Source organism: Dicentrarchus labrax, unplaced genomic scaffold (genome assembly GCF_905237075.1).
Source record: "Dicentrarchus labrax unplaced genomic scaffold, dlabrax2021, whole genome shotgun sequence".
Classification (NCBI taxonomy): domain Eukaryota; kingdom Metazoa; phylum Chordata; class Actinopteri; family Moronidae; genus Dicentrarchus; species Dicentrarchus labrax.
The window spans coordinates 8,204,559-8,232,458 of NW_026136709.1; the positions used below are offsets into that span (position 1 = coordinate 8,204,559).

Genomic DNA, 27,900 nt, shown 5'->3' on the forward strand with positions numbered 1-27,900 from the left:
GCCAAGCAATTCCTGTCGTAAACATCGCCGTTTTAATTTCTGTTTTCATGTGATATAGAAATCTAAAATCTGTCTTCAAATGTTTGTCTTCAAAAAATCCTTTTTGTGGGTCAGTCGGTAGAGCCAGCGACCCATATGTGGAGTTGCTGCAGTGGCCCGGGTTCGAATCCAACCTGCGGCCCTTTGCTGCGTGTCATCCCCCTTCTCTCTACCCACCTTTCCTATCGATCTTCAGCTGTCCTATCCCATAAAGCCATGAAAAGGCCATAAAAATAAAAATCCTTTTTGTATATACTGCACTACTGAAGATGCATACTGCCATATCTCATCTGCTCAGGGGTTAATTGTATAAATTTATACTTCAGTGATATATACATCAGTACTAATTGCAAAGCTGGCTGTAATAAGTGGAGAGTTTAAACAAAGAGGGGGAGACATGCAGGTTATGCTGAATAGCATTTTGCATGGGTGGCCCCTGTGGATCGGCCTTTAAGGTGTGCTTGGAAACTCATTTGGCTCCAAAGACTAAAGACTGAGGCAGTTTTTATCCTAAACTAAGCTACATGAAACTTCTAAAAAACTTGTACTTTATTATAAAAGTATATAACTGCAATGCAAAAGAAACAATAGCAATTATATTTAGATGAAATCCAGCAAACGAAGATGCTTGTCGATTTTACACTCAGTTGTTAGAAAAGATGCTCTCTGGCTACATCTCTGCAACGAAAAAATATTGACTGTAAGTGTGTCCTGGTAGCCTAATGGCTGACGTAGATAAAACTGCAACAATCCTTGTTTGATTCCAGCCAAGGGCATTTGTTGCGAGTCATAGCGCTCTCTTTCTCTCTCATGCCATTTCCTATCTGTCTCTACGCTACCAACTATCAAAAATAAAGGCAAAACGCTATAGGAAATGCTATAGGTGTTTGAAAGTGACATATATGTCCCAAATACATGGAAGCAGCATGTATAGCTGAATCCTACAAACAAGGCATTTCAGGTTTTTCTTTCACCATAAGACGATCTGTCAGATTGAATGAGCTACAACAGGAGAAAGGCACAGTTTTTCTTCACTGGCACAGCACCAAAACAAAGAGATGTCTATCTAATGCATGCTTCCACGGATCCTGAGATCAGTAAAGTGATCACATTTGGGGAAAATGTTACAAAGATTACAAAAACAAATCCGTACAAATAAACCTTCCACAGAAACAGTTATCTGTCCATCAGCTGGTGGCTGCTGAAAGTACTGCTCTCTGTCAAAGCAAGCCTCAGAAAAATTGTTGATTTTTTGATTTTAGTCAATAAAAACAGGTTGGAGGTAAACAACTTCAATCTGATGTTGCATTAGTTATGACAAATTAAAGTAGAAGGATTGGCATGCTCACACTGCAGACAATATTTTTTTTAAAACTAGTGCCAAAACAACTTGTTGCACCCAAATTCGATTTCAAACCCACAGATACACAAGAGGTGTTTTAGAGCCCAGCTGGCCCTGTATCCTTCACTACCTAAACTCATAAAATGGTTGTCTGATTTCTGAACGTCCTTTTTGTCTCCACAGTAGCTCTGAGCTCTGCAGAAATCCCATGATCCTCATCACTCCATCACACCAGGTTGCTGCCCTGGGAGTAATGAAGGGTGACAGGAGCTTCCACAGACACCATGTGAAAGAGACTGGGGCTGTATTTGTACTATTGTAACGAGCCAATATTATTTCCACTCCACAGTGTGAGCTTTGAGTCTAACTTTGGTATACCACCTTCACAGGTAGCGGCTCTGGTGCCAAGATTTATTTTTTCAAATTTAAAGAACACACTGAGAGTGGGGGTGGCAGAGAGGAGAGAAATGGTTTTTCCCCTTGCTCCACAAGCATCTTATTTAACCATTGAATACCATCTATTTATATACCCAGAAAAATACAGTCACACTCACAGAACCGCATCGGAGGCACTCTTTCTGCTCTCTGTGGAGAACACAGGACAGCTTTGTGTTGCCTCAAGGTCTTTCTCTGTTTCTTACTGCAAGGTCTTGTGCTCTAAATCTTACACCAAGGATAAAGATGCATTAAGGGACACTTTTTCCCTCCTGCACTGGATTGAAAACCTGGCTGAGTTTGTTGGGAGACAGGATGCTGCACTGTGCATGGCATGGTGTTTCTTCTGTGTAAAATACTCATTTTGCTCAACTGGCCCTGAGTAACCTGGAAAGAGCTTTTAGACATAATAGTTCCTTTAATTGTGGGATAAAATACACAGGCACTTGTTTTAAGATATTTGTACAAGCTACAACCACAGTTCTCTCCTGACAATTCTAGCCAACTTTTCTACCAACATGTCGAAAACTCTTTAGTTTATGTTACATCCAAGTGAGAAAGTTCTCCATTATGCACATACAGAATATTAGCAGAAAAGCTCCTGCTCTCTGTACATTTAGGTATTTTAGCAAGCTTTCTCTCTCCACGTGGTGTTTTCAAACCTACAGGCCATATCCATTGTTCTGAATCAAGGGACCGAGGGAGTTTGTTGCATGTATCAGATGATTAAGTTATAAGTTATAGCCAGAATTCTTGTGCAGGAAAGGACTCTCTTTAGACATGATATTGCTGGTTTGGAAATATGGCATGAGACTACCTTTCCAACAAGGTCTCAAAGTTTGTTTGGCTGCAAAGACCGATTGCTGTGTTTTCACAAAGTCTTGGGTAAAACAGCTCCGGGGTTCAAAATGACTCCTCAAAACAAACAAAATGCGAAAAATGCCCTGGGTTTGTTTTGATATCACACAGACTCTTCACTTACCTTGAAGACAAACATCTCTCTCCTCAGTATGGCGAGGGTGTTGAAGCCTCCATCGCAGATGTTGGGTTTAGCATTAGGGTGGGACGGTCTATCTCCTGGGGGCAGCCTCGGAGGTCGTGTCTGCCTGTCTGGCTTGCGGGGGTCTGAAGGAGGATGGGAGCGGGGAGGGGGCGCCGTCGGCAAAGGCTTGGTGGGCTGGGGAATCTTATCAGGGGGCCCTGCAGGAAGTCAGAGACAAATATCTCACCTGGTGTGATACATATTTCTGCAATAAGTACTATTAGCAACCAAAATCCAACTTTTCTGACTACATGTCTGTGGGAAAGTGGTTTCATTTGGACCACACATTGTTATACCCTTCTGAACACCATACTGTGATGTTTTGAGCAACCAATAACTGTAAATACATTGCAATAAATACACACCAATGCATGAAACAAATATTAAATGTACATCAGAGTACAGTTCAAACTCTCCTTCAGTAACTGTATACAAATCTCTTAAAGGAATTTGAGGAAATACAATTGAATGCACTCAAATACATTCACTTTCTTGCTGAGACTTAGATGAGAAGATTGATAGCACTTTCATCTCTCTGTACAGTAAATATGAAGGTATTGCTAGCAGTCTATGAGCTTTGAACAAATACTGGAAAAAATATTAAATCTGGCTACCAGCATCTCTAAAGATCACTAATTAACACATGAAAATGAGACTCCAGGAGGTCACTGCTTCCGTCACAAACAACAACTGGCTGCAGAACCACCACTTCGTCGTTTTTTTGCTCTGTTTTTGAGCAGATTATATAGGCTCTCCTAATGATGTAAGAGTGAGTAGGGTGGGGTGTAGTGAGCAGGAAAACTAGTTTATGTGGGAAAAACTAAGACATTTAATGATGTGAAAACGCAAGCAACTTTAGTGTGAACAACTGCCATTATTGCTATTAGAACCAACCAGCCACCTTGCAGGAGAGCTAAAGGTTTTAAGCCAGCTTGAACTTTTTCACCTGTAATTGGAACCACAACGGCAAAGGAAGAGGTGCGTGAAGTGAAGAGAAAATTTAACAACAAAGAAAGGAACACACGAGAGACACAAAAGAGAAGATAGAAAAACAAGATGAGGCCATGTGAATCAGTGGATAAGAGTTCAACACTGCCAGATTTAGAGATTCAGCTCACCAAAGCATAATATGATATGTTAAGAGTAATGAATAAAACAGAAAATCAAAAGCACAAGTTAAAAAAAAACAACCATGTATACACTGTAGAGATAAAAAATAAAATTCCCTCACAAATGGAGGCCCAGACATGCCTCTGTGTCATTTCACATTCATGATTTACATGAGAGAAAGAGAGCGAGAGACATGCAGAGAAAAAAAACAGAGGGAGGAGAGAGGTAGAGGAGGGCAGGCGAGTGGGTTGTGTGTATGAATAATTGAGCACATGACGACGCATGAATGACACACTGTGTAACTGTGAAAACAAGGATATGAGTTGCCATGTGTTGATTGGGGCCAACAGATGCAGGAATAGATGACTGCAATATGAAAGATGCAAATGTGACAAACTACCCCCCCCCTCCAATGCCCCATTCATGAGAAGAATCAATGCACAATGGTGGCATATAAAATAATAATGACCTGGAAAGCAACTGTAAACATTACATCGGTTAAAGTTATGCATGAATGGTTAAATGACTCGACAAATGATTGAAAAGTGGGTGAATGAGATGAGGATTAAAGGAGTGAATGAGCAACTAATCATTTAACTGAAGGAGTAAATCAATAGTAAGCAAATAAACAAAAACAGAAAGAAAGATAAACCATAAAACTAGCTGACACACTCGCTGATCAGAGGGTTAAGAGGGAACGCGTCTCTGCTAGACATCTCCGAGTCTGCAGGACTGATCAGCGGTCTGCAGGAGAGATTCCTTTCACTGACTGAATCAAATCCCCTGAAATACATCCCAGATTAGTGCAGCCAAAGCACTCTGCAGTTATGTAAGCATTGGGAAGACTCGCAGTCAGATGGACATGTAGACAAACATGCAAATGCGTACACAAAGCAACATTATGGTAAACCAAATTAAACACGCCATTTGGCAGATTTGGTGTCTTTCAGTCTAGCAGGAATTCTAACCACTAAACCACTACATTTGTTCCCAATGATCCGGAAATCTTCAGGTGGTCCCACATGTCAGACCAGGGGTCCCCCATGTGCCATCAAGACCTAGCCGATCTCTACAGCAGCTCATTTCACTGATTAGTGCACTTTAAACCAAAGAACAGGAATCTAATCAGTGAACTCAGCTGGTGTGGTGATTGGCTCCAATGAAAATCTGCTTACTCCCCGGCCTTAATGGAAAATAGATGGAAACCAATGGTCTAGACTAAGAAGTGTCTGAAGAGCCTGTCTGAGTGTCTTTAAAGGGGGTAATCCAGCAATTTGTAATGACCTTCTATAAAGTCGGGGGACTCACAAAAATTGCATTAAAAAATTGGATTTGATACAGCAGAGGTTTAGATCCTAATTTATAACCTCAAGATGCCAAAACGTTGGATCCAACAATTCCCATGGTGCAAATTATTACATCTGTTAGACCTTTTGATACAAACTCAAACACACGTAGGTCCTGCAGATTTGTTATCTATTAAACTATGCAGTGTAAGTGCCAAATTACCTATTTTATTGGTTACACCATCTTTTATTTGTTCAGGTGCTGAGAGGAAGTTCACTGTAATTATCACTATGATATTTGGGGTTGCTGTTCTTTCATTTTTTTCTGCTCGCAGTGATGTGAGGGCTTTATTTTCTCTTGCTGCATGTGTAAACAGGAAGTCGGCTGTTCTCTTCAAAAGAGTGGGAAGTCATTATGTTCAAAGCTCGGTGAGAAAACAGTCATTTGTCCATGGGGAAAAAAAAAAAAACTACATGAAGGTGATTCCACTTTTATATGTTTCCTGTATGATCTGTCTTTATTATTTATACTTAATTGCAAGCTGCTAAAACTTCGACGATAAATATCCAGTGAAGTTCAGGTTGTTCATTTCAATATTCAAGAGAAATTATTGTATATTTGTAAAGAGGATCTAAGGAATAAATGCAAGTGGGCATTTCCTTCTGACTATACTACGACCCAAGCACTAAGGTGAGAAACAGAAACAGCGAATGGATCCACAATGTGAAGCTCATAATAACCCTTGCAGACCTTTTCTTCCCACAATTCATTGTGTGATCCTGCCTGGCTCCCACTGACTGCAAATCAAAGTCTTGAATTCATCATCTCCTTCCCATTTCCACCACACCACTTCTCTTCAGCCGCACTATACCTCTCTACCTCCATCGAAACTCATTCGCATTTTTCCCCTTTAAACCTTAATGTCGCCACCTTCTAATTCATCTCAAGTGTGCAGCTCCCACCTTTGTCCCTGTTTAGCCTCCACGTCTAGCATCACTGTTGCCATGAGGAAGAAAAGGAGGCCAACTGCTGCTGGAAAATAAATGAGACCGAGAGAGGAGCTGCCATCACTTGTCCTGCCCTTCAACTCCTGCTACAACAGGGAGGAGGAGGAGGAGGGAGGGGTAGCAGCAGCGGAGAGGAGTTAAACATGAGAGGGATGAGGAGAGATTTGATCGCTTGCCCAGGTCTGTCACTCCCAAAGGGACGTGCCCTGGTCATGTAAGCAGATGGCAGGTTCTTTTGTGTGTGTGTGTGTGTGTGTGTGTGTGTGTGTAGCCATTCATATGACAGACCACAGTTATCTCAGCCGAGTGTGACTGGTTTACAGCCTCGGCAGCTGTAAGGGACAATACCGTGACTTCCCACCAACTTGTTCCTTAACTTAAATGTCAAACTCAGGTTGAGACGATAACGTGAAGATTCAAATACATATTAAAATTCATAAATTTACAAAGACAAATCAAACCCAATCAAAACAACACGCAGATATCTAGATTGAGTACGGTTTCAACTCTGAGAGCGTAAAAATGAAGACTGCACTGATGCTTACATAAATCTGTTACCGTCAAATTGAATTTTACACTTCTGATAAACCCGCCCCAGAGATACATCAGCTTTAGACAAAGCACTGCAATCAGCATCTGTCAGCTGTGTCAGTGAGGAATGTGTAGGTGCTCTGATGATGAAGCCCTCGTCTCCTGTGATCTTAAATTTAAGTCTTAATCTTACATCTGTGCTTTATGTGGCTATCAAAGCCATCTTGGGTTATAACTAGGTTAGAATAACAGAAAAAAAGAGTGTTCCTGGACTAGTAGTGTATTAGTACAGTTGCTCTGTACATGAAGCCTTACCATAAATCTTCTGGATGCCCAGGAGGTCGTCCATGGGCAGTTTAAAGTTGTCAGTGTCCATGTACTGGTAGAAAGGAGCCATGATGGCCGTGGGGTCGTTGGAGTGCTCGAGGCCCAGTGCGTGGCCGAGCTCATGGACCGCTACCAGGAACAAATCGTTACCTAGAAGCAGAAAGAGAGAGCGGTCTGTCATTGCTGTGGTCCACAGTAAATGTGTGTTGCAGCATTTTATATCTCTCACAAGTTGCACCTGTTCTGGTTGGCAGCGCCAGTGTAGTTCCTTCAAAATAAAGCCAAGTTTAGCAAGTTCTGTACTGGCTGATTTAAATAAAGAACAGGCTTTAAGGGAAAAGTTTCAGGTTAGAGGATAAAACAGTGAAGAACATGAATGGTCCTCGCAACCACATGTTTCCAAACATGTGTCTGTGTGTGTGTGTGTGTGAGCATAGATAATCCACCACTTATGCACCTAATGAGTGGATTATGTAGCAAACAGCCACTGAAGGGACATATTACACAGAAACACAAGCCCGTACCAATGCACACATACACATTCCCCCTCACAGAGCATAGAAAACCCCCGCGCTCTGTAATTAGTCTCGAGCCGTGGTAAGCCGATGACTACACTGGGTTGACCTTTTGACTGAGAAACCCTCGGTGGCCGGCAGCCAAGCCCCAACCCAATCCCAGCTGTATTAGATTTGGTTATTTGGGATTTAAAGCCGCCCCCTTTGTGTCCCATTGAAGTTCCTCAACTTGCGTCACTGGCAACCAAAACAACAACAAAAAACACTCCACTTCAACCTCCCCTCTGATCTTCTGCCAAGATGTCAAATCCAACCCATAAAGAAACTCATCATCATTGTTGAGAAACTCATACAATTAGGGTTAGACTGCTATGTCTTATAAATAATTTATTATAGTACACTGGCTGTCTGTGGGAAGCCGTCAACCTCATTCCAAGGAGACATCTAATGCTTCAAAATAAATGTCATTACTTTACTTCAAAGGAGAGCCTTTTGCACTTGTTATAATAAAACCGTATGACAAACAGTGATCTTTTGGCATACAAATTTAAAGACACTAAATATTGGTAAAAACTGGCCTTTTTAAATAGGTTTGAAAATGGGCTGGTCAAAATTCTTGGTTTCAAGGTTGACCTTCTGATGCTCTCTCCGCTGCCACCTCTCTTCAGTTTTCCCTTTTTCTCTCTTATCACAACGAGAGAGTCGACAGGAATGAAAAAGCACATCACTTATTCATTGTGAATCCTACTAAAGTGAGGCACTTATCCGCTGCAAATCTGTCACATGAATAACGCATCAGCAGATACAGACCGTGATTCAGATCGCTTCTTAGCAGGTACAGTACAATGCTTAAGAATTTACAGATCAGACTACAGCAGAGAAACGGCTTAATTGGAACCTTGTGAAGGATATTTGACTGTATAAATGTCAGAGAGTCTTTATAGGGTTGATGTAAAGCCCTCTACTGCACGGGTGTAAAAGGACACACAGGCTGCATTAATGTCCAGGATTTTGCTGAAAAAGCTCGACCGTTCAGCCAATTTCTTCCAATGAAAATAGATGGCTTGTAAAAGTTGGAGAAGTACAGAAAGTGAGGCAAATTAATGCAAGCTTGTAATATTGTACAAGTGTCTGGAGATAAGAGTTTAGAGCAAATAAAGAGAGGCGGGGAGAGGAGAGGAGATAAAGCGAAAAGAGAAACGGCTCAGAGATTTAGGAATAGGCACTCGAGGGGGAAACAGGGTCACACTCCTCCGCAGCTGACGACCCTTCTTTGGGCCGTTTCCTGTAAATGGCAGAGGGAGCAGAGGAGTAAAAGTGCTCAATGTAGCAGTTTTAAACATCTGAATTATCACTGTACAAAAGCTGATGCAGTTATTCCACAACATACAGATGTGACCATGACAACTGGTAGGTTTTTTTTCCCATGGTAGAGTAGTACAGTTGGGTCAACTGATTGTCAGCACAATCAACTACAGAAGTATTACCCGGATAAAATGTGTGTGAGTGCACTGATACTGATTGGCCTAACTTCAGAATGACTTTATAATCTAATGAAAACTCATACATTAGCTGAGTTATACATGTAATGGGCCTAAATGGAGGCTTTAAAACACTTCTGCACAGGCTTCAGTGCATTACAGTATATGACTGATGAACTACACGTCATTATAATGAACTAATTTGCAAATATAAAAATTATCAATAAGAAAAATAATAGCATCCATCAACAAAAACATTGACAGATTCTTTTGGCAGCATTAAAACTTGAGGAGTAACTACTTGCCAAATATTTATTTAGAAAACATACAATACAGTATCAAGCCCAAGTGTTGCATATATTTATTTAATATTGTGCAAAGAGGTTCTTCATTTACAGACACAAGTACATAAGAGTTGTACCAGTGCAGGTAGACCCTACAGATGTGCTGGTCACATCAGCTCTGTGTGTAAATGGAAGGACTGTCTGTCTTTTTTCATCTCCGTCTTGTTCTATCCCTCAATCTTGAGTCTGTCTTCCTGCCTCCTGGGGCCATTTGAGGTCAGTGTTGTCACTTTGTGTCGGTTGCTTATGGAAGTCACGCTGTTGTAGACAGGGACGTCCTGTTGGCCCCGGGGCCACAAACAGAGCCGAGGCAGTTTGTACTGCCTGGCTAATTATCAGCTGGAAGGTATACAGAGCCTACACAGGGGATGGTAGAGTGTGGAAGGAGAAGGGGTGTGTACGAAGGATGAAAGACACAAAGAAGTAATGCAAGGGGATGTTGCACAAGGAAAAGAAAAGAAGCTAGATGAAGGCGAGAGAAAAAGTTATGGGAGGGAGAAAGAGATGAGTGGGAGAGAAAGATTCAGAGTAGATAAATACAGAGATAAAAAAAAAGGTGAGGTAAACTGAGGGGAAAGGGCGTTCGGAGTGATGGCTGCATGAGGAAAAGTGAAGAAAAAACAACAGGATGATGAAGAGAAGGGGAAAAACTGAGGCGAGGAAAACGATAAGGCTCGGGACTATTTGTTATCTTTGTTAGATGTTCCAATGTTCCAGCAATCACAAAAGATGGAGATGACGAATTATACAACTGGAACCTTTGACCTTGGCATTTGTAGCATCACCCTCCCGTCAGTGGCCGTATCTCAGCCCCCAAACACAAAAAATAAAGCACAAAATAGAGAGAGAGGGCTTCCGCAGCAGGACACAGTTGAAGAAAACAAAGCCAGGAGATGGAATACATTACAAAGCTCAGCAGGGCTTGTGTGATAACCCACTGGATGGGGGGGAGGGGGGGAAAGAAGAGACAGTGAGTCCTATATTTTCACCACACTGTGATTCATCATTCTCATCTGTGCCTGGTTTGGCCAAGAATTTAGCATAAAAATATCTCATCCCAAGCAACTATTTCAGGCACAAAACTGAAGTAACAAAGCACAAAACTCCTAGTATTGTTTTATTTGTTTCCATGTTAAGTGGGCAATGATCACAGTGGCAGCCCGCGGCAGCAGCAGTCTTGTCGACACTCTCCTCAGGATGGGTCAAGGTTGCTGCTAATGAGATAGTGTAGCCAAGAAGGAAAAAAAAAAAACCCAGAAAAATAAAGAAGGGAAGATAGAGTGGAAGAGGTGGAAGAGGAGAGTCACTGGAGATTTATGATCAGACGTACCTCTCTCTGTCTTTCCCCACAGGGTTGCAGTAAAGTAAACAGGGGTTGTGATTAGAAACCAGAAACCTCTACCTGCCTCTTTCTCCATAATTTACCGGCTCCCTGCACATGCCACCGCTGCTACAGCCCATCTGCTGGCTGTGGGCACACGTGACATGGGAGTAGCGGGGTTTCAGACATAAACACGTGGAGATAAACACACACTGGCCCACAAATCAGATACGGGGCCCCTGGACGGCGCTGTTCAATTGCAGTAATAGCTCAGGTTGTCAGCGCGGGCCTCCGGGGGCCTGTAACCCTCTCTGCTTCCTTACCGTTTAAGTAAGCACCCGTGGTTCACTCAACACGAGACATTTGACATCAGCTACAAGCACGGCTGCCCACTTGTTGGCTTCGCTACTCCCTTATACAATTTCGGATGTTCATTGTCACGCTCGTCTCTTTCTGTCCTGTGCAGACAAATTATGAGCGCTATCAAGGGACCTATTTTTTTTCTCTGCAGTCAGGACGGCTTTCGAAAACACAACAATCCCTTGTGACGGAAACACCATATCAACATCTTGAACTAGCGAAAAAAAAAAAAAGCCTGCAAAACAAACTTATAACAGCCCTCACTCCTCCTATTGTATGGACGAGGATGCCCAGCAGAGACCGACAATTTCTAACTCCTATCCTCTTTCTTTAGAACACACAGCTGCCACTGTTACTGCTGTTATCTCGTTGCTGTTGTTTTGCCGTCCAAGTCCAAGCAAGCATAAGCACTCTCTTTGTCCCGGAGGACCTGAAATGTTTCCCATTGTTCAGCTCCCACACCTCCCTGAGTGGCTGACACTGCACTTTCAGGAATGGTCTTGGAAAAACAGCACTGCACTGTAAAGTAAATGCAAAAAGGTTTTAACTACAATTTCAGAAACATTCTTGAAAATGCAATTAACACCTCTTTGGCCAGTTTATCTCATGTTCCCACACAATTTAAACAGGTTGATATTTAACATTATTATAGAAATGTCCATAAGTGAACTGTCAGTGTTCGGTCGGTTTGGTGAAGTTTGCATTTGTACTACTGTCACTGTAGTAGTGGCATAAGCAGGATGTTTCAACTATTTATCCATTACATTTCAAACATTTAATTGGACCTATTTCAACTGTTTATCCAATATTTTCAGCTAACTGCCTTTATTTAACAGTTTATTCATCCATTACTTTCACTATTTGAACTGTTTATTCATTACTTTAGCCATCTTTTCCAACCATTTATCCATTACTTTTAGCGACCTTCTTACACTTTTCTCCCTTTAACTAGTTCTCATGTCCTTGCAATTGTAACATGTAGTCCGGTGTTCAGGTGTTTCCATGTTTCCATGTACCCCTGGTTGGGAATCACTGATGTAAAAATATCTCACTAGCCTCAAAACCGAACACATGAAGTTCTGTGTGGCAAAGAGAGAAAATTATATTAATTTACAAAAGATAAATGAAAAAAATGTATCTTTCATTTGTGTACTTTTCATGCAGAACCTCAGTAACATTGAATGAAAGTGGAGGCCCTTCACCATCTTTTATCCCATAAAAATGGTATTGGTTTTCAAGAAGCTGAAATTGGGAAGCAGGCTGGTGATACAACTGTAAGGTATTTTACTGCCCCTGACACTGGCTGAGAGCTCAACAATGGAGATCAGGAAAAGGAAGGAAATCAGCTGTTATCCACTAGCCGAGTTAAAGTTCACAATACTGACACTGGATGTTGTTTCTCTGAGCCGGCACAACCAGAAGAACCTTGACCCTGAAGGAAGCTGGAGATATGTGACGAGAGAAGAAAAGCAGAGAGTCCAGAGAGGCAGCAGAGACAGCGAAACAGAGTGTGAGTCAATGAGAGCACTGTGCTGTGCTGTGCTGTGCTGTGCTGACAAGCTGCCAGAGGATCTCAGCCCAGTGGTTCAGTGCCTGGCTCAGAGGGCCCTGGGCTCACAAAGCTCTGCTGGCTGTCAGACCAGAGCTGTGTGCCTGACTTGACAGAGTGACAATTGTGAAGAATACAGCCAAAGTACAATGGCCGCATTCTGCTCGCTCTACTTTCACACTCCCTCTGCTTCCAACATACCCTCACAGGACAAAACAGAAACACACAGTGTGCCATTTGGTGCATTTCACCAAATCAACTTACAGTGCCACATGTATAAACACCAAGGTTTTCAGATGTAAAATCAGCGGAATTTTCATATCCAAGTTGGAGTGAAAATGCCATTCCTTGATGGTTTGCTGCGGCACAAATTATGATTAAAACGTTGTAGGTGGATAATATATTTGTAACGCACCCCACCACCAATATTCATACAGTATGTTACACAGACTACCACCACAACCATTAAATTGAGCCTGCAACCCTCGCTCAACTTTTAGCCATAAGACAATTAGGATAATAATAAAACATAGAACGCCAGTAGTACAAATATAATAAAGTCACACAGTCAACAAAGCAGCAACGTCTATCTAAAGATTGCGAGCAATGGCTTGGATTAGCCATAATGTTAGCTATCAATGGTCACCTTAAGCTACTGGTCATAACGGCCCATGCTATCTCCAAAACCCATAAGATATTGTTTGTAGCAATAATATTGGGATCACTGGTGTTCCATATTTTTAATTATGATCAGTCAAGATTTTACCTAAGATGCTAACCCTTTAACTACATTTCTGGACTGTTTGCCTTTGACTTTTTGCAATTATTTGAAAAAAAAAAAAAACAGAACAAATTTGGATGAACCCACTGTTAGCGTGGTTACCCCCAGTGTTCGTCAAAGTCCTCACCCTGGCAGTGTCAGTACCACACACCATCCATTGAGCTACACTTTCCTATAGAGGAGAGCAGACTGTTGTTCCCCTTGCTCTCCTCCCTCCCCTCTTATTCGACCTCCTCACTCTTTGTCCGCCCGTTCTCTCTCTCTCTCTCTGTCTTGCTGTAGGCTGTTGACATTAGTCGAGCAACACTTGCTGCTGTTGAATCTATTACACTTAATTCTCACAAGCTTGTCAGAGAACAAAACCCCAGCTGATGGAAGCAACATATGTACACTGGAGAAATTATTTATTTACAGAGACTGCTACAGACCGAAATTTTGTGTGTGGAACGTTGCCAGGGATTCAAATATTGGCCATTCCTGTGGACTCGAGGTAAATAAACCAGCAGAAAGGAGGAAAAAATGCTGCCAAGAAAAGGACATCCTTTATTCTTGTCATGTTTATCTCTGTGCAGCACCTGTGAGCAAGACGGGGATGTGTGTACATTTTCATTGTGATCATTAATCATTAATAATGTATTCGTAAGCAATGGTGTGGGCATGTTTGCGTTTCACAAGCTCGCACACACTTCTGCAGCTGTGTCTGTGGCCACAGAAAACCGCAAACAGTAATGTTACTTCACCTACAACTTGCTGGAAAAACTCTCTTTCTCAATTCAGCTTGTACCAGTAAACTGGGAAGAGAAATAATGGTACCATTTGTAATGATGGTACAAAACCTAAAATATAGTACAGATCTCTTTTTTAATATTGTCTAGGTAAACATACATTGTAGAGTATGACTTTGGACCTCATGTAAGTTTGGCAAAAAAGTGATTACCCACCTAGCACTCAGTAAATCCTCAACTTCTACGAACACCTAGCTTGTTACGTCTTAGTCTTTGGTGTTTTTTTTCTATTTTCTTGTGGAAAAAAGGAAAATTCTTGCTGCTTTTCCACAGTTGCCAACTGACGTACCTGTCAATTCTTACTACAAAGTTGAAGTTGAAGCGGCAGTTTAAATACAAAAACTAAAAAGAAGTATAAATAGCAGTTGATTGGAAGTGCTGAAAGAAGTTGAAGTTTCAGTCCGTTTCAACTGTTGTCAGTGCTTCCACTTCAGCTGAAATCTGAACTTCTACTCACACCTCACTCACACATCGAGTGCTTAATGCTTTCATTTCTTACCCCTTAATTGACAGTTCCACAGCTTTCAATTGTTATACATCAACTGATATTTTAACTGCCTTCATCTCTTTTATCTGATATTTCTTATTTCAATGCTTGCTTGAATGGCACTTGAAATCCTTTCAGGCCTAAGAGAACGCAATCTTTTCTAGTTTCTTCTACATTCTTGTGCAGTAGATGGAAATGTTCACTGCCTTTAAACAGTTGCCAAAACCCTTCTTTCTTTCATGACATGATCAACAATAAAATTATTAGGTGAGACTTTTCTTCCAGTATGCAGTTTGTTGCATACTGATGCAAGTTTGATATTTACAGATAAAAGCTGCCTTTGTGGATGTGTCCCTAGCCTGAGGACTTAATGTAACTAGGTTACGAGTGAGTCTGGGTTTGTAGAAAACACATTTTCCCTTTAGTGATCCAGATAATAACAAAGGGTGATCTATGTTGAACTCTCAGTGGGTTACTAGTTTGTCAAAGCATCCTTGAAGATTCCTAAAATGTTCCCTCTAACATGGCTACTTCATCTTTTCAATACAGAAACAAGCACGAAACACACATCACTAAAGACACAAGTGATGTTCCTAGAACAGTGATAATATGTGTGTTCTCAGAGGGAGACTTACCCTAGGCAGAGCTGTTTACACTTTTTGTTTGCTAAGGATTATGGGTACGAGGTTATGAGAGCATCTGACTGACTGGTGGGAGGGCAAGTCTCCCCAGGTGTGCGGTTTGTGTGCATGTGTGTGCTTCTGAGAGTGTAAGTGTGTGCGTGTGTGTATTCATGTGTGGGGGCGGAAGAGAGTACTGCCGCCCACGTGGAAGTTGATGCTGCTGTCAGTAGGCGGCCGTCTATTTCTAGTGGTAGCCTGGTGGGAAGGAACGCATGTTGATATCTCTGCTTTCATTCTCTTTATTTCGTTTTCTTTGTGAAAGTAATGACTTGAATCCCCTATCTTTCTCTGAAATGCGGTGTTCATAGTTGGAAATTAAACTAACATGCTTATGTAACCATCAGAGATATTTTCGCACACAGTAAACAAGGTATTAAAAGGTGCTGTATCTAGCCAATTGGAACATGCATTCATAATTATGTAAGTCTAACACAAAAAACTGATTTCCAGCCTTCCTTTAAAAAAAAGAAATCACATTTAGTTTCATTGGCAGATTGCATCTTTATTCCATCATGCCCTCCCTGCTTTATCTTTGATGGATATTCTATTGTAGTGTCTTTTTCAGAGACTATTAATGTTTTGATGCAGAGAAGGTGGCAGTATATTTTCCATCCCTGAATAGTGTTTGCAGTCATCCCGTCAGGCCATGTACAGCACCAACAGCCTCCACCAATCACAGGTCAGGACAGCCTGAAAGGCAAAGTCTATAGCTATATGTATTACCATATCACACAGATATACAGTGTGCTCGATATTGTAAAACACATCTATGTATTGTGGCAAATAGTAGTGCATCTAATACATTCATCATGTTCCTAGACTGGATTGTGCAGTATCCTATACTTATCTATTATATTGCACTGTATCATATCATAGTGTTTCATCATGTAATGTCAACTGTCATACTGCATCCTTGAGATAAACTGCCTACAAGGTAGTGAGTTCTTCCAGCACCCTTGAAATATGTGTGTGTGCGTGTGTGTGTGGCTTTCTGTGCTGTTTTACTACCTGTGTCCTCCCACAAACTCTTCTACTTACAGTAACCCAACCATCAATACTGTTCCTACTTCCTTCCCAAATGTAGCCATGCTGGACGTCCTCAGGACTCACACATATACACGCTTCCAGTAAAAGATAAAGATCTGCTCCTGTGGTAAGAAAAAGCATCTGATTCTCCTCATTTATTTTCTCTGAGAGATAGAGAGAGGCAGTGGCAGAGTAGGAGAGATAGAGGGACAAAGATAGAGACGGAAGGACATAGGAAAGATTGACGATCTATAAAGTGGGAAGGAAGGAAGGGTTTTTCTGGGAGGCTGAACAACCTTGAAAGAAGGAGGAGTAATTTAACTTTTCTGTTTCTTTAATCAAGCAAGAGCTTGGAGACAGAAACTCAAAATTATATATCTGTTTTTATTTTTGTGGGTGATAATGATATTATAAAAACAATTACAAATACCATGTCTAATTTAGGACAAAGAAGGCAAATCTTCCTTTATGCCGATGACAGGCTTCTTTTTCACTACATAAACACTTGAATGGGGCTTGGACCTTCTCAGTCATTACAGCCAGACTTTACACCCACATTAATGCTTATTTCCTAAAAATATCTAGGTTAAAGGCAAATGACACATCATTTCATATTGTAGGGAATCAAATAGAGAAACACTGCCTAGTTCTATGATTTTATTATATTATTTTTTATATTACATTTTCTTTTCATACCATTGGGGATTTAATTCAAATCAGACTTTCACTTAAAATAGTTAATGGGTTACGCACTATTACCACTTCTGAGGAAACAACAAATGGTTCATAAGAAAATCAGAGCTTTCACTGATTTGTCTGGACCCAGGGCAAAGATGTCGAACAATAATACACTTAATAATGCATTGCAGAGTACCAGAAAACATTGACACTATAAATTGAATCACACTGGAAATGAACTGTGAAAGCCAATTCTATTCAATCAAAGAACGTAATACACTCGGTTCGTCGGGCTGAGATATGAGGTTATAATCTTGCAAACAAAGTTATTGGGACAAAAATCTATCTAACTCTGCACACATATTTCTCTAAAGCCCAGAGTAAAGCTTGCACTTTGCTTGCAGGGCAGCGGGTAAATATTCTTAACTTCTTAAAAAAAATAATAAAATAGTGACTACCACTTAACATTATTAAGCCCTGTCCTGCTAAGAACACAGAAAGGAGGCCCCTTGTTGACATAACTGTCACTCTGACCATTAGAACAAATTATAACTAAAGAAAAACAAAAATACATCATTTTCAGGAATGGAACAACAAATCCAAACACAAACTGGAATAACATGCAGCGACAGACTGACCAAAATAGCCGATAAGTAACCTAAAAAAGACCATGACGGTGTACAGACTGAATGACCAGGGTTTGACACCAGACAGATGGACCTCACTCTCCAGACAAACTTAACTTCCTAAAACTTTGTCCAACCAACATACAGAGACATTCTTTCCAATATTTAGAAATACACACTGCAATTTCAATGTCTGGACAGCAAAGAGAAATTACTCTTCACTCTCGGGTAGTGCTGGCTGTTAAATATGTTACTGCCTGCCACATAAAAAAATGGGACAGCTAGCAGGAAATATCATCAAACAAAGTGGATTTCTCCATTTCTTTCTTTTCCTTTTTTGTAGATAGTCACCTGTGCATGTGATACAGGTTTGTTTTTATTCTTATTTTGCTGGTTTCTTTTGTAGTCATTATTATTGTAACTGTAACAATGCTTCGGAAGCACACTAAGCGTCATGCCAACTACACCCACTGAATTAAATGGAGAGTAAGCGCGAGAGAGACATTGGAGGAATAAAAGTAAGAGAAACTGGGTGGAAAAGACAGTCCACTGCTTCCTTCTCATCATCACCCAGTAGGAGTAGCAATCTAAAAATAAACCTGCGAGGACACCATATGCTCCTCTACTCCTCAACCTCCCTTCTATCTTTCTCTCTTGTACTCTACTTGCTCTAACACCTCTGATTTTCTGCTAGTTTTTTCTAGTCTTCTGTTCTCTCTTTCCTTACAATACCCTGAGTCAACAGAGGCCGCTCCACATAACATTGCACTGTGCTGTCCACTGCTAAGAAGCCAAAGATTGATCTCCATTGTCTGCTGGTAAAAACACCCCAAATGATGGCCGCTTTGAATGTAAAATCAAGTTACAGCATTGGACGTCAATGATAAACCGCTCTGCCAATCGACGCCAGGGAGCAGAGCTTTCTGCTGCGACCATCAATCAATCAGCTGATCAATGTCAAGCCCATCCCGACGTCCCCTCCCTCAGCCAGTCATCACTCATGTTATTGAGTGCCTGACCGAGTCAGCCCCCGTTATCTTATTGCAGTACCTGGAAACATAAATTCTAGGCGTATTTTGACTCGTAGTGTTTTTCTAACCTCTTTGGCCCATTTTAGGGGCATGGGTGAAGAAAATAATAAAGCCTTGGAATCTCTAATTTCCTGTGTGTAGGTCTAGCTTGCATGCTGTGTTATGTTACATAGTTTTCACTTACACTACTAGAGGCCAGAGGTCCTTGAAGGCATACCAGGCCTTATAAGTCACCCTCGGGTGAGACTGGGTGTTTGTGTACAGTCATGGTATGCAGTGGTGGTAATGAAACTTTCTTTTTTCCCTCTAGTGTCAAGTTGTTGTTTTTTGTGTGTAAAATCCAATCAGCCACAGTGTGACTGAAAGACAAAATGGAATCAGTCTTATCTATTCCTGCGTGCATCGCTTTGATTTTCTACAAAGAAAAACACAGCGGCCTCAGCCCACAAAGATGACCTTGTGATAAAGCACGGATGAGCGTTTGCTTGTTCGCCTTTTTTTGTTGCGCAGAAATTGAAAACTGTCAAATAAAAAAAAAAACATCTTCTCCAACTGCACTCCCTTTCAAAAGTGGTTGTGGCCCGTTGAGCACTGATGAAAAGAAAATCTAATCATCTCCATCTCCAGTTCCATTTTTTTTACCCCCTTCCTTATCCTGTGCTCACACTAAATCCCTCCAGAATCCCTCTGCTCTCTGCCCTGCAGCGCTCTGCCTCCCGATTTTACCTTTGTTGAAACATTTTCCGCAATGTCTTCTTAGCCTTCCTGCATAAGATTCCTCTCCAACCTCTGCCCTCCCCCATCACAACCTATTATGTCTTTAGTTTATTCTCCCATGAATCTATCTATCCCTCCATCTATTGATCCCTCATAGCTATTCATCCATCAGTCTCTAAAGCCAAGCAGTCTAGGAATGTAGGGCAGCAGTAGGAGCTCCAGGATTGCATCTCTCCCCAGGGATGTTGCACTCTCAATGGGGATATTGGCTGATCACCCACACCCTTGCAATTTTCCCCTTTAGTCTCTCGCTTTACATAACGGATAAAATAAGCTAGCAGCTTTCATTGTGCAATCCATAACACAAAAATGTGTGAGTCCTCACTGCAAAATATAAAATGAGATAAACTGAGAGGACTGAACACGTCAGTCAATGTGTTTCTTCTTAATATTTCACTGTGTCCTTCTCAGACAGCCTAAAGGCAAGAGAAAAAAAGAAATACTGAGAAAGAAAAAGAGGCAACTGATCAGTCTAAGGTGCCTACAGATTTGAGATTACATAACAGGGTTGTTGTTATCTACCTCCAGCATGGATACACAAATCAAACAGATCACACATCACATGGGATGTTGCTCAACTTTGTAAAATCAACAAGGACGTTGATCTTTCTTGTATTTATGCACAGTACAACCTCACAGTTTCCAGCAGCCAGGTTGTAGATATCCAATTTACTTGTTCTGTCAATTGGAGATGAGTTTCACTTTGTCAACAAGACCAATCTGATATGAACAGTTTGATTATGATGGAATAAAACCCACAAACAATTTCCTTAAGCCAAAAGTGGTTCTCTAATCCACTGTTGGAAATGTTTGTTCAGTTAAATATTGCTTAAACAAATCCTCTCCCTCGACAGCAAGCCCCATTGTTTTAAAGCAGCACAAAAGGCTGACACACACTTTATAGTGAACAAGAGAAAGGAGCGAGGGAGAGAAATGGGTAAATCCGTCAGCTAGTCTTCATAAAAAAGGATTTCTCCAAACCTCTGTGTCAAACACTCTTCACTGTTTGAACTCTTTTCAGGCATGATCTGCTGCACATTAATGGTTCTGGCACTTAGGTTTGCCATGTGTGGTGTGATCATGTCCACTGTCAACTGTGTGTTACCACACACACAGCACGGATGAGAGTGTTCAGTGTGAAACAGAGGCAACGACAAAGGTGTGACTGAGGATGAATGTGAGATTCTCTATCCAAGAGTTTCCCTTGCCATTCGCGATTCACAGAAAACCAATTCTGCCACAAGCTCTCTGCTACACTGTTACTAAAGTGATTACAGGTGCTGCAACTGCGTTACTCAGATATTTACCACCCACAATACATTGTCATTCACCGTGATATTTGATTTGGTTCACACACATCTTCTCTAAAGATGTATGGTTGCAGCAACATGGCACTTTACACTGTAAGTATTGAAAAATATTTCTCAAAACCCCAGATTATGTGTTATTAGAGGATTACCGCAAAACAATCTACCACAGTCCAACTACCTACTATTTTCCTTATCAATTAAACTAAATTATTTTCTCAATTAATGATTTTTGTCATTAAAATGTCCTTAAAAAAAGTGAAAATTGCTCATTTTATTCCCCAGAGCCCAAGGTGATAAATTCAAATTGCTTGTTTTGTTTTAACCAACAGTCCAAAGATCCATCAGCCAATTATTTCAGCTCTACATGCATGCAATACTTAAACATGCAGATTGCTTTATGACAGAAGCTAATTTATTTGTTCATATTTAGAGTGACACAAGATCAAGATAGCAGAAAGCCCGAGGACCAATATGGGTACTTATATTGATTGTGATTCTGATCCTGATTACTTGGCTGAGATAATAATGTGTACAGTGAAATTATTGTCTTGATGAAGGTGATGAGGCAGTAAGTCACAAGAGGAAGTTATTTTTAAAACAGCCAAGAGGCACTCAGGCAGATGAATGCAAACTCTATGGTGGAAACAAAGAATATGCAACGCCTTTAGAAACTGTCTTACTTGGGTACCAACCTTTCTCGATGCTAGTGCACCTATCCGAGTGCTTGATCTTTCTCGTCTACATGATAAAAGCATCAGATCACACACACATATAGGAAGCAGCTGCTGTATATTGTATATCCAAGTCTCTTTTTCAAAATGCCATTAGCTAATCCTAATAAGAGCCTCATTCTGCTGTGTGTGCTAAAAATGCCCGTGCCTCTGACTGCAACTTTTGAGTAATCCTCTATCCTCAAATGCCTGAGTCGCAGTGTGAGCGAAGGTGCAGACGAAACAGTGCGAGTGCACGCGCGTGTGTGAGTACTTAAAACACGTGTATGCAAGTGTTTATCTCCATTCGGACTGGGATTAATCCTCCAGCGTGCATCAGTGACGCCACCATGCAAAACGGCAATAACATCTACGGGGCCATGCTGGCAGCGGTCGCTACGACGACTGATCCTCCTCGACAACAGTGTGGGGGAGATTAGGTATGACAGGCACGGGCAGCTTACCGGACAGGAGCTCATCTCTAGCGTGTGTCAGTGTGTGTGTAGTTGTAACTTTTTAGAACACAAATAAAAGGAGGGGTAGGAGAGATGAGAAAGAGGAAAGAAAAGCTAGACAAACAGACATTATGTGCTAAAATTACATCATTCCCAGCTGTTCCCTACGCAGGAAGAGAGAGGAGATGATAGATGGACTACAAATCCTTCTGACGAGTTGCATTGGAATACATGGAATTATATATTGAACATTTAGATTAAAAAGAACATCCACATGCTGGTTTTTATTAAAATAATGTATTTTGGAGATGTGAGTTTGTCGAGGATTGCATGTTTGGGACGTTTTATAGTCAGTCAAGCACAAGTTTTCAAGTCCAACCAACCTACCTGTCAGTGCTCAGTGAGGCACCTGGCTCTTTAACTTCACTCCACCAACTCCATTCAGGCACTGACAAAACAGTCAGTGGTGTGAGGACTCGTTCAGACAAAAGCACAGTGTAAAGCTGTTACAGGTAAACCTTCGGTCAGCCTGATACATGAAGTTGTACCATAATTCTGATATTGGCCAATCAGTGACGCTCAGCAGCAGTTCACATGATTACACATACAGAAGGTAAAGTAAGTCATAGAACCACACCAGCACGATATCTGGCCCGCGATAACGACAGCATCGTAACACATGTCATTTTGCATTGCACGACTTCTCTCAATATAATTGTGAGTATATAATTAAAGTATATAATTGTAATACATTATAATATCTGTGTAAGTGATGAGGAAAATGTACCTGCTGGCACACACTGTATGCAAAAAGAGAGACTGCAGAGCACTAAACTGCAGCAATTATTATTTCATTAGCTGCATTTTATCTATATTTGACTTTATTCTCAGACTACACTTAGTTTATTATAGTTAATTGTAATGTTTTTTATCTATGGATATTATGATGATTTAATGATGATTAATGCTCAATCAATTCAGCTTATTTTTCAATTCTAAAAGTTCATTACTTAGACCTTTCTTTACCTTAAAATGTTTTAATTATGCTCAAGCATTGATATACATCCAACATCAGTCGGACACACAGTCAGCACACACACACACACACACACACACACACACACACACACACACACACACACACACACACACACACACACACACACACACCCTCAATGCCAAAAAGCTATAAACTGGCACTTCAGAGTTTAAAAGTGTTCGGTTAAAGAAAAGAAAGCATCGCTGACTCTCAAACACTGGAGCCAGAGTATTGATATCATATGACAAGAGATTGTGTCACATATTAAGCTGATAAATACACTGGTACAAAGGCACCTACTGACACGTGACTGTGTTTAATTATTTGTAGTAACATTAGTAATACTTGCAGTGCTATTATCTTACAGGTTTTTTTAGTTTTCGCCTGCCAAAATCTACACACTGCCTCAGAGGTGTTGCTATTGTGCCAAGACAAAAAAAAGAAAAGAAATCTGGCTGGAATACAGAGTACCTGATATTTGTAGTATTTGTTGGCATAACGATCGTGAAATTTGAAGGCATTCAATATCGCAGCACAAAATACTGGCTGTGGGCAGCTTTGGGCTGCATGAGCCTTCAGAAATTCATCTCAGTGTAACACTAGTCATTGTGCAGCAATAAGAGCACCCCCCGCCAGGGCCAGCAGTCAGGATTCAGCCCGTGCATGTTCATATTTGGCAAGAAAGCCAGCTGGAGAGCGCGTAATAGAACTGCATGCATTATGGGATGTTTTCACAGAAGTGTGGGCCGCAGCGGGGCTGTATTAATATTGCATTGAGGGACAGAGAGACTGTGTGTGTCTGTGAGTGTTGAGGGGAGTGAATCATAGCCTTCGGTGACAGCTGCTTCTCCTCTCCCCCAAGGCAGGGGAAACGACATGCATGAAGTGGATCTTCACCTGCACGCGTGGTCAATAAATTAGCTGCTAATAGATTGCTTTTTCTGTTATCCAACCTGCCGGAGTGATTCTTGTCAGTTCGATCAAACTAGGCGTTCTCAAAAGCCTTAAATATAGCCGTTCACAACATATTATCTAAGCCTACAAAAGCCCCTCTGCTTCTACTTAAAATTCAGTCTTCGACAGCAAGTTCCTCACTTCTATTTCCGACGCATAGTGCTCAACAGCTCCCACTCATCTCCTCTGCTCTCCTCTCTCCCCTTTCCTCTTCAAATGTTTTCTTTACTTCTCGCCACGCTGCTTCCTCAGTCCTCCCCTCGACGTCTGTCTCTCTTGTGAGCTCTTGAACCTCCAATATTTGTCTAGAGATACTCTGCCATTCTCTCTTATCTTCTCCTCCCCTCTCTGTTATCTCGACTGCCTTCCTTCTAGTAACTCATCTATTTTTCCCGCTTCTCATTTCTGTCCTTATTTCTTAAGAGCGTTCTCGCTCAGTCATCTCTGTCATTGTTTTGACTCATGACACAGTAACAGTCATGACTCCTCTTGAGTAGTCTCAGAGGACCACAGGGCAGACTTGCCCCTTAGATTTAATGAGGAATTCAAAGAAGATAGTTGAAAAGATCCATCTTTTAGAATCGGAGAGACACATGTTGCCCTGCTGCGACAACTGCCCATCAAGAATATTAACCCTGAATCCATTTAGCTTCCACTACTTGTATTTAACACAACTTGACTTTTATCTCTTTAACAGTACGTTCTTCCCTTCTTCTATTCTTTCCTCCATCTGTTTGTCCAACTACTCTCTACTCTTATGAGACCCTTTCATCACCACACTGCATAGGGGTTCAGAGGTCAACAGGCTGCCACTCATGCTATACACACACACACACACACACACACACACACACACACACACACACACACACACACACACACACACACACACACACACACACACACACACACACACACACACACACACACACACACACACACACACACACGTAGAAATCTGTTGGACCACACCACAACTCTAAACAGCAACGCAGCTGCTCAACATGCAACCGGCACAATGGCATGACAGACAGACCCCGCTAAAGGCTTACATACAGCCTGACAAGCTGTAAGGCTCGAGGGCGAGGACTCAGCTAGGGCACGAGCTCGAGGTCGCAGTGCAGTGAGAGGTCATGTGATTACTGTAGTACACCGAGGAAGATATCTGCTAGCAGGCTCAGATGTTTTTAAAGAGAGCGGACCGAGCAGGCCTCAACAGATCAGACTTAAATCACACCAGTACAGACCAGAAATCTATAGTGCATGGACCAGCAAAACCAATATCCAGCAGGCATTACACTGCAATACATCAGACTAGCTGGCAGAGCAACAAAGTCTGTGGTTTAGTGAGAGTAGATCTACTGTGAATGTGGAAAGCTTGTCACAGTCATGATAAAATATCTTCTACTGTTTTTCCATGACTTGAGTTTTCTAGTCAGAAAATCAAGAAATGCATGGAACAAGGTATAAAATACATTAGGCTATATTCAAATGTGGTCAATTAAGAAAGAAACATCATAATAATAATGTCTAATAAATATGTTTTCACCTTTTACTTTTTGGTGCAACAAATTACTATTTGGATTTCAATAATAATATTAAACATGATGACACATTATGTCTGTTCCATTTGCTAATGAAGACCATGAGATGTAGTTAAAAGTCTAAAAAGAAAAAGCTAATAAGTGTATCTTTGAGTTTAGAAAATTATATTAAAGGGTTAGGGAAGGAAAAATGTGTAATCTTGGGCTGTATGAATAAAAAACGTGAAAACATTGAGCATGGGAGTGTGATAGGTAACAACATTACCTTTGAAATACACTTTAATGACCAATAATATTTTATTAATGAAGTGAAGCCTGCAGGCTAGTTTACGCTGTCAACTTGAGTCTGCCACTACACTCAGGTGGCGTACTCCTCTCACTTCCTATATGCAACGCACCCTCGTGATCATGGTGGTGAACTTGAACCGTCAGTGCTCTGCTCACTCTCACTCTCACCGCTGCTGTTTTTCCAAGTAGTCTTTCAAAAGCCCCACCTCAGCATCCACCTGTAAACTCTGAGCCTATGTCCCCTTAGGCCTTATTCCCCACTCCCTGCTGTGCTGAGCTCAGTGTTTCTTTATGGGGAGGTCAGAGCCCAAAATATCAATGTACATATTTTACATTCACACCATCCAGGTGACTTATCTGACTAACCTTCTATGTTCCTATATGAAGCCATCATAAAGTTTACCAAGGATACCAATCAATGCTTACCGTCATGGTTGGGGTTGCCCAGCGTCCACGGCTCATCTGAGTCAAAGTGTGTGTCGCCTCCAATGCCCGGCCCTGGAAAGTAGGCGTGGGCCAGGAAGCCACCCTCGCCGTCAAAGGGCGAGCTATCGCCATGGAAACCTGAAGCAAAGATGATGGTGATGTCCACGTCTTTCTTGGTCCTCTCCAGCTCGCTGTAGGGCACAGCCTCAAAGCGCAGCGGCGTCACGTTTTGCCAAACGTCAAAGGCTCGCCGGATGGCGTCGTGGGTCTCCTCCGCACCCACTTTGGGTGTCACGTTCTTTATGCTGCAGAGGCGTGAGACACAGGACGGAAAAGTTAGACTGTGAAAACACGAGAAGCCTTCGTAAACATTCCACACCAGCAGATCATTTTCTCTTATCATCATGCCCCAGTGAGCCTCAAATCAGGATTTCTCCTTCAACTGTCAGGATGAGCAAATCTATTGTAAATTGGTCGATAAGACTCTTGGGTTCTCCAAGCGATTGGTAAAACAAACACACCTAAGAGTAGCTTATTCTGCTGTCCACGCAGACGAAAAATTAAAGATTAGAATCTAATCAGGCAAAGCAAATAGCCCCCCAACTCCTCTGAAGCACGAGATATGGTGGGATAGAAAACAATACAGTCGGTAAAGTACAACAACACGAGGCCTGTAAACGGAGAATGCTACTGCACGTCAATCTACATGATCACACTGTGCTAAAGAAGAAAAATGCAAAAGAATCCGTCACTATCACTGTTTTCCCTGCATGCTGCTCTTTCACGCTCACCGCGTTCGCCGACAGAGAGCTAAATGGAGCGATTTGTGAGAGAGAACAGCTGAGTCCTCCCCTGCCGGCTTTGAGTTGCTGCAGGTGTGGAAAGGACGGGACGATTTCCTGCCTCTGGAATTTATTTTCTAATTAAGGATTATCAACAGCCCACTACCTGCTGAGAGCCCCAGTCTGGTTTGAGCAATCAGAAAAACCTCTCTCCACTTTATTCGCTCTGAAAATATCTCAGTGTCACGCTCTATTAAAAGTTGGCTTCTCTCTTGGGATAGACAGATAGGTGTCGTTTACATCATCCAAATTAGACGCTTGTAAACACACTATACTCTATGTCTTATGCTTGTAGTGCAGTGTCTGAGTTTGGTGGAAAGTCGGCTGGCTTGTGTTCAGTTTAAATAAAGTGGCACAGGAGAACAGCACTGTGCCAGTTTCTTCTCGCTCAGGTGTTTCATGTTGTTTCAGGAATTCCCTTTTTTCTCCTCCCATCCACCCTGCCGCCTTGGTATACTCTCTGTCATCTCCTTTCCTTTGTTCCCTGTTTCACTTTACTTTTTACTTCTTCTCTGTTTGGCTGTCAGGTTGTAATTTTTTCCATAATAGGAAAAAGTATTATCAGAACGTCTTTTGTCTTTGACTATTGCTCATCGTCGTCGGACTGCTGCAAGGCACATTTATAAATGTGGATTAATATTGCATGTAAACTCAGATTAATTATTGACTCCAACTCAGTGAAAAGGGAAGCATAAAGGCTGGTTATGAAATATAAATAGAGTGCCACTGAGTAACCTGCAATGTACATTTTAAATGTTGTAATTGGTT

The 27,900-nt window shown here is 41.5% G+C and overlaps 1 protein-coding gene across 2 annotated transcripts in view; it reads right to left on the reverse strand.

The window, feature by feature from the left end:
* The window catches only part of LOC127369575 (matrix metalloproteinase-16), a 70,783-nt gene that overhangs the window by 18,582 nt on the left and 24,301 nt on the right, over nt 1–27,900 (reverse strand). For both annotated transcript variants that reach the window (XM_051411070.1, XM_051411069.1), the window contains 3 exons: nt 26,291–26,595; nt 7,109–7,270; nt 2,799–3,016 (listed from right to left, as the gene is read on the reverse strand). In XM_051411070.1, the coding sequence (XP_051267030.1) occupies nt 2,799–3,016; nt 7,109–7,270; nt 26,291–26,595 (685 nt within the window). The remainder of the gene's footprint in view (nt 1–2,798; nt 3,017–7,108; nt 7,271–26,290; nt 26,596–27,900) is intronic.